This window comes from Lactuca sativa, chromosome 3, assembly GCF_002870075.4.
Source record: "Lactuca sativa cultivar Salinas chromosome 3, Lsat_Salinas_v11, whole genome shotgun sequence".
Taxonomy (NCBI): Eukaryota; Viridiplantae; Streptophyta; class Magnoliopsida; order Asterales; family Asteraceae; genus Lactuca; species Lactuca sativa.
The window spans coordinates 185,606,579-185,614,192 of NC_056625.2; the positions used below are offsets into that span (position 1 = coordinate 185,606,579).

General features: G+C 37.1%; 2 protein-coding genes across 2 annotated transcripts; both read right to left on the reverse strand.

The window, feature by feature from the left end:
• Positions 1–738: 738 nt before the first annotated feature.
• Positions 739–1,092, reverse strand: LOC128132866 (uncharacterized mitochondrial protein AtMg00810-like). The gene has a single exon (XM_052769864.1). It carries the CDS (start codon positions 1,090–1,092, stop codon positions 739–741), a length of 354 nt encoding a protein of 117 aa, XP_052625824.1.
• A 1,159-nt stretch (positions 1,093–2,251) lies between these two features.
• Positions 2,252–5,905, reverse strand: LOC111907759 (uncharacterized). Its single transcript, XM_023903568.1, has 6 exons — positions 5,744–5,905; positions 4,646–4,771; positions 4,415–4,538; positions 3,996–4,330; positions 3,821–3,852; positions 2,252–2,720 (listed from the first exon to the last, which is right to left on the reverse strand). Exons 1-6 carry the CDS (start codon positions 5,903–5,905, stop codon positions 2,252–2,254), a joined length of 1,248 nt encoding a protein of 415 aa, XP_023759336.1.
• Between the last annotated feature and the right edge of the window lie 1,709 nt (positions 5,906–7,614).

Consider the following 7,614-nt stretch of genomic DNA (forward strand, 5'->3'; position numbering starts at 1 on the left):
ACAATAGCATGCTTCTAGCGACACTTAGCTAGTACAAAGATTAAGAGATTTATACCTGTCCTAGCTCCATCATTTGAATTATCCATGATACCTTTTAGTGATATTTTTGGTATTTTTGATTTTGATAAAAAGCAGTAAAAACATAAAAAAAAAAAAAAATTGGATTTTATGAATTTTATGAAAAAGAAATTAAAACGGAAAGAAAAATATTTTCGAATTTTATGAAAAGAAATGAATTAAGAAAAGATATATATAGTGTAAAAGTATATAACCGAAACTTCACCTAAAAGTAGTGAAGCGAAATGGGCCGAGCATTCGGTTCATTTCGTTTCCCGAAAAATCAGGAGCCAAAATAGACCGAGCATTCGCTCTATTTCTCATTCAATTTTAATGAGGCGAAAGTTGGTTCGGTATTGATTCAACTTCCATAATTCCTAAGCCTTGGAGTATTTTATTAAAACTTACTTCAGGTAAGTCTTTCGTGAAGATGTCAGCTAGTTGATCAGCAGATCAAACAAGGTGGATTTCCACATTACCATCTTCAATGTGATCCTTGATGAAGTGGTATCTCAGTGTAATATGTATCGTTTTGGAGTGTTGCACTGGGTTGTGACATATTCAAATAGCGACTTTTGAGTCACAATAGTGGAATCTCTTCATATTTAGGCCAAAGTCTCTAAGTTGACTTTGTATCGGGATGACCTAGGAAGTGCAAGACACGCATGATTGCTTCTTGGATTACCAGCTAACGAGTTTTCCATCAAGGAACTGACACCCGCCAGTTGTGATCTTTTGGTCTAAACCACATCGTCCAAGATCGGAATCAGAGAATGCTTGAACCAAGAAACCAAAATTCTCTGGGTACCAAAAACCGAGAGATGAGGTGCGCTTCAAATACCGAAATATATTTTTCACTGCAACCATATGAGGTTTTTGTGGATTAGCTTGGAACATGGCACAATAGCAGACATAAAACATGATATCTGGTCTACTAGTTGTTAGATACATAACAAACCCAATCATTTGACGATAGAGAGTCATATCAGCAGCCAGTTTCTCCAGAGATGGTTTAAGCTTCGTTCCGAATGCCATTGGAACCTTCACTTTAGAATCTCCCAAGATACCGAACTTCGCCAGCAGTGTCTTAGTATAAGCCTCCTGATTAATGAATATGCCTTCGGGTCCCTGTCTTATGTTCAGTCCAAGGAAAAAGTTAATCGGACCCATTGAGCTCATCTGAAATTTAGTCTCCATTAACTTTCGAAATTCAACTATTAAGCTAGGATTCGTGGAACCGAAGATGATGTCATCGACATAAATTTTGACGATCATTAGGTGCTCACCCTCTTTCTTGCGAAAGAAGGTTGGTTCAACCGAACCTTGTTTGAATTTAGATAATTTCATAAAGAGAGTTAGAGTTTCATACCATGCTCTTGGGGCTTGTTTCAGACCATAAACTACCTTGTCCAGCATGTAGCAATGATTAGGATACTTCTCGTTAACTAACCCAGGCGGTTGCTCAACGTACACTGTCTCTTCTAGTTCTCCATTCAAGAACGCACATTTGACGTCCATTTGAAAAACTTCAAAATATTTGTGATCAACGTATGCCAGAATTATCTGAACGGATTCTAACCTTGCTACGGGAGCGAAGGTTTCTTTGTAATCTATACCTTCTTCCTGACAATATCCCTTAGCTACCATCCTTGCCTTGTTATGTATTACGTTCCCTTCTTTATCCATCTTGTTTCGAAACACCTATTTTAATCCAACCACAGATGCATCCTTTGGTGTGGGAATCAGCCTATAGACCTGATTTTGCTCAAACTTGTTGAGTTCGTCTTGCATAGCATATACCCAATCGAAGTCATCAATTACAGTATTCACTGTTTTCGGCTCAATCTTGGAAAAAAATGAATTAAACATACACAATTCTACTTGAGAGAATATAGCAGTTTGCTACGCCTCCAATTGAGAGTGTGTAGGAACTCCCTCAGATGATTCACCAATTACTTAAGTTTTTGGATGATCGCGTGTCCATTTTACAAGTGGGGGATAATTTTGATCATCAGCAGTATCCAATTCAACATTTATTTCTTCTTTGAATTTTGATTGAGAATCTTCGTCATTTGTATTTTTATTCTCCCCCTCGAATGACGAAACAATCTCAACATCCGGTTCAGAATTCTCCCCTGCGATTGGACTTTCATGGGTCGTAGTTGGAGATGGGTTCTCCCCTTGGAATGGTAAGTCAGGTCGCTTTGGTGTAGATGAACTCCCACTGGAATGTAGAACATCTTTGAGTAGGTTCGCTTTGATCTTGAAGTTCGCTTGAGCTTTGAGGTTCGCTTTCCATGTCTTGCGCAACTTTGTTTATTATCTCCTTCAGGTTGTCAACTTTATTATCTATTGCTTTTGCTTCAGAGAGAGTGGCTTTCTCCGGTTCAACAAAGAGCATTATGTACTCTTCAAACAAATTTGATATTGGAACCGTGACTTGACCTTTTTGTAGGAAGATCTCCTTCATTGGACTTTCACTGGATTGAAGTTTCTTCACGTAATTATCATCGAATGTGACATAATAAGTTTTTTCAATCTTCTTTGATCTTCTGTTCAGAACTCTATATGCCTTTGAGGCTAGAGAGTAGCCAAGAAAGATCCCTCCATCCGCCTTCACATCAAACTTGTTTCGCTTCTCTTTAGAAGTAAAGATGAAGCACCTAGAACCAAAAACATGGAAAAATTTAACGTTAGGCTTATGATTATTCAGAGTTTCATAGGGTGTAATGGAAAATCGCTTATTGAGGAAGGTTCGATTCTGGGTATAGCAGGCAGCTGCAATTGCATCAGCTCAAAAGTATAGAGGTAGAGAAGCTAAGCTGAGCATGGTTCGGACCGCTTCAAACAACAAACGGTTTTTCCTTTCAACTACAATATTTTGTTGTGGAGCATAGGGAGCAGAGAAGTTGTGAGACACTCCCTTTTCAGTAAGGAATTCTTCAAACTCTTGGTTTTTGAATTCCAGCTCGTTGTCACTTTGGACATTTCTAACCACCTTTCGCAGTTGAAGCTCCACTTTCTAAATAAAGTTCTTGAGCTATGGAGTCGCCTCTGATTTCTATTTAAGAAAGAAAACCCATGTGAAACATGAAAAATCATCAACTATAACGAGAATATACTCACTACCACCAATGTTTTCTATGGCCGAAGGAACACATAGATCGATGTGAAGAAGCTCAAGAGGTTTGATGATCTTTGTGTTAACAATTATGGGATAACTCTTTCGGCTTTGCTTTCCCATTTCACATGCAGCACACAAATGTTCCTTATCAAACTTTAGAAGTGGCAGTCCTCGCACATGATCACCAAGAACTAACTTATTGATGTCTTTGATGTTAAGGTGTGAAAGTTGTCGATCCCTCAACCAGATTTCATTAGAATGAGCTTTCATTTGGAGATATACAACAGCCTTTCCACATATCGGGTTCGAATTTAATGGTTACATTTCGCCTTTTTGCTGTGATTTTAGCAGAATCGTCTTAGATTTCTTTTTAATGATCTCTGATACTTCATCATCAAATGAGACCTTTAAGCCAGTCCCTATCACCAATTGTGAGACACTGATGAGAGTGTGTTGCAATCCTTTCATGTATGCCACCTTTAGAATCGAAAACTCCCCATTTGTGATCATTCATAGCCTTTTATTGTGCCATATGAGTTGTTACCATATTTGACACAACCACCTTCTATTAGAGCGCGAAACTCCCTCAACTCTTCCCTTCTTCCTGTCATGTGACGTGAGCAGCCAGTATCAATGTACCATTCATCCTCAAACTTCTCGTCACTGATAACCTACAAAAGTCAAGCAGATTTAGGAACCCAAAGTTGCTTGAGTCCATGTGATCCTTTTACAGAACAAGGAATAGTAATTGAAAGATCAACCATATAAGTTCCTTTTATTATAGTGGTTTTATCATTCCTTTTGATGGTAAAACCTTGATTTTGTTATCTTTTGGTTTGCTTAAATCAGGTTGAGGATTTTTATTTTCTTGTTTCCTAGGGTTAGCATACGTCTTCTTTGTTTGCTTTTTGTCTTCAGAAACGAGCTTCCATTTTCCCTTGACATCCTTGACATTCTTGATAGGATTCTGCTTTGGTTGAGAATGAGGAGGATGAGGTTTAGGACCGAAATCGGGCTTTCGGTTCTTGCCAACAATTGATCTGGGACCAAAACTTATTTTTCGGTACGTCTGGCTGCAAGATTGGCAGTGAGTGCATGGACCAGAATTTTCCTTTGACCCTGCTTTCGTCTTGAGATTCGACTCCTTTTCTGTGTGAACATAATTGGAGTCTGAGGATTGCAAAAACTGCTTCTTTTCATTGAGATTCTTCTGATATCTCCTGTTCCACTAACGTTTTTGTTTAGCAAGTTGCTTTAGAGACTTGTGAATATTTTCTTTCGGTTTCGGTCTCTTAGCTTGAGATTCATTTTTCATTGAAGAGGTTTTGCTTTCCACCTTTTCAGGTTTGCTTGGAATCTATTTGGTACCACTTGTACTTGGTACATCAAAAATTGCAGGCTTATTGAGTGGTTCTGCCATGTATCTGCCTTTAACCCTCTAGAGGTTCTCTGTGATAAACTTACAGTCTCATCTGTATTGTCGATTGGAGCGGACCGGAAATGATCATCACAGGCACTGGCATTGTCTTCGTTTACTATGGTTGTAAGTTTGGTTGTGTATTTTGGAGTGACCCCTATTTTGGTGTATACCTGATTAGGTACATTTTTTTATCTTTTGATACACCACAACCTTCTCTTTCAGAACCTTAGACTTATCTTGGGACATTCGAGCGAACTCAACCGAATTTTAAGATATAAGACCTTTGGTAGGTTCGGTTTCGCTTTTGACAAACTCTGAACAATCAACTTCACCCTCCACATATATCTCACTCATATCATTGTCCATATCAAATTCAGAAGTGTTTTCCAATTTATTTTGTTTTCTGAACTCAACTTGGCATTCAATGAGTCAAATTTTTGCATGGTTTCAGTCTTTATTTTCAATTTATCATTTTTGTCCAAAAGGTTTTTAAGCATATCCTTATGGTCTTTGGACTTAATAAAAGACTCGATTTGGTCCGGAATGATCTTATATGCGTCAAATATTTCATGTGAAGAAACAATAGATTCACAGTTATAACCATCAATATCAACTTCGTCCTCCTTTAACTCTAGGAAGGGCAAAATCATTTTGTGAATCTTTTTGCTGATTTCACAGTCTAAATGCAATTGAGTGATATTTGTATATAAACATTTACTAATTAAGCAAAAAATGTTTATTTATTGCAAAAGCTTCAAATTATCACGTTGCAAATAAATAACTTCATCTTTCGTCCTAACTAACTCCACCTCCTTCTGCTCTATCCAAAATCTTTTTTCCCCACTCTTTGAAGACACCCTGCTGATCTGATCAGTTAGGTTAGAATTTTCTAGGCGATTTTGTTTTAGACTACCACTTAAACTAGAAAACTTGAATTTTAAAGCATTTAATTCCTTTTCATAGTTATTAACTGGTATTTTCAGATACTCGATGATAGATTGTACCTTCTTGATCAACTTATCACATTCGTTGATCTGTTCTCCTATTGGATTGGCTACGAAGTACTTGTCTTCTCTTTCCTTCGCTTTTTCACCTTCTCCTTAAGTTGTGTATCCTCTCATCTGTGACACTCCAGCAGTCACCATCAAATATCTTCCACCAGACTTAGAGTTTCCTTCCTTTTCCACAAAAGCTCTGCCATCCGTGGGCTTGCGAACTTCTTCATCTTCAGAGTCTGTAGACCAGACTTCTATACCACGGAACTCATCATCAATAATGTTTCCCTGCACAATTACAGCATTCATAGTATGGAAATTTTGTGTCATGTAATCTATACACTCAAGTTAATGTGAATCAAAAACTTAAAAGCATGTGTGATACCTATTATTATGACATCAAAAACTTCAATCAAATACATCATACAAGTACTACAAATAGTCATCAAACAATTGGAAACCCTAGAAGTTCTTGTTTAGGTCCACTTTGGACTAGGACTTCCTTATTGGGCCCAAATGTACCAATAAGCTTCCAATTTGACAATCATGGGCTTAGAACCCTAATTGGGCTCTAATTGGACCCACAATCATTTATTTTAACATTTTGGGCCATTGTGGGCCTAGAATGAAATGAATTAAAAGCCTTGATCCATAATTAACCTAATCTAGCTTAATGAAGAATAAAAATCACAATTTTATTTTAAAGGGGCCAATGATCACCCAAACTAACTCTAATATTGGGCCTAGAGGCAAAAAGCCCAAAAATCTTTCCTTCCCTCTCTATTTTCGACCCAAGCCCAAGGGTAAAGGAGGAGTTGACTTTGGATTGCCACCTCATTTTTATTCATTGGATATCCATGCATGGAACTCATACCTCCAAGCACCTATCTCATCAAGGATCACTTCTCTTCTTTTCCCTCCCTCGCTCTTGGCCGAAACACATACACACATACACAAATATCTCTCAAACTCTCTTAAGAACACTTCCTCCCTCTCCACTCCAAAATCTCGAAATTTAGGAAGCTTTCAAGAGGATATTTCCACAAATTCTTCATCTAAGGTAAGATTATGCTTAGATCTATGACTTAGATTCTTTTTTTTTATCAAAATCTTTTCCTAATCCATGCAAAACCCGTGATCTTACATCCTAGAAGCACATCAAACTCGAGATCTTCAAGAAAAGGGTGCTAAGGCCAAAAATCACCAAGTTTTCTCCCATCTTTTCTTCAAAAACAGAAATCATACCCTAAGGTGAGCTTGATACCCCTATTCTCTGTTTTTATGAGTTTTGTGGGGGGGGGGGGGAATACAAGTGAGAGTGTAGATCTATATGTGTTTTGTATGCCTTGTATGATTTCTATGCTTATATGTGTGATTTTGTGTGTTTATGATGTTGGATCTAGCCATAAACCCCTAAAAATCGAGATATACTTTATGTTAAATGATACTAGCATCAAATATATTTCTACATACAAAGTGTTCCAAGAAAAATAGCTAAATGGCTTAATAACATCTTCATTGGGCTAAAAACTCAATTTTTGGACATAAAATGTTAAAAATATAAAGTTAAAGGGCCCAAAATGACATATCACGAATTCTGATGGATGAGGTGTGTCAAAAAAGTTTCAATAAAATATTTTCTGGAAATATACTCATTTGGAGGATTAAAAATATAAATTTCAAGCTTAATGGGCTAAAAATGACAATTTCGGCCCAATAGGGCCCATTATGCGAAATTTTCTCTTTTGGAGGGCCAAAACTGTGTTTTTCTGTAAAACAGTGGACTACTAGTGTTCCAAGTACGTTTCAAAGGTTTAAAATGCTTTTCAAATTTAAAAAGGACCAAAGTTGCAAAAATTTTCCAATTGGGCCAAAATTGTAAAAACTGCGAAAAAGAGGGGTTATAACCGAGAAAACTGCAATTTCAGGGACTTAAACTGTTTTCAATGAAAAATATGCTGAAAAATATTAATTTCAATAATTTTTGGTGTTAAAATGTCAAGAAAAATGATTTAAGG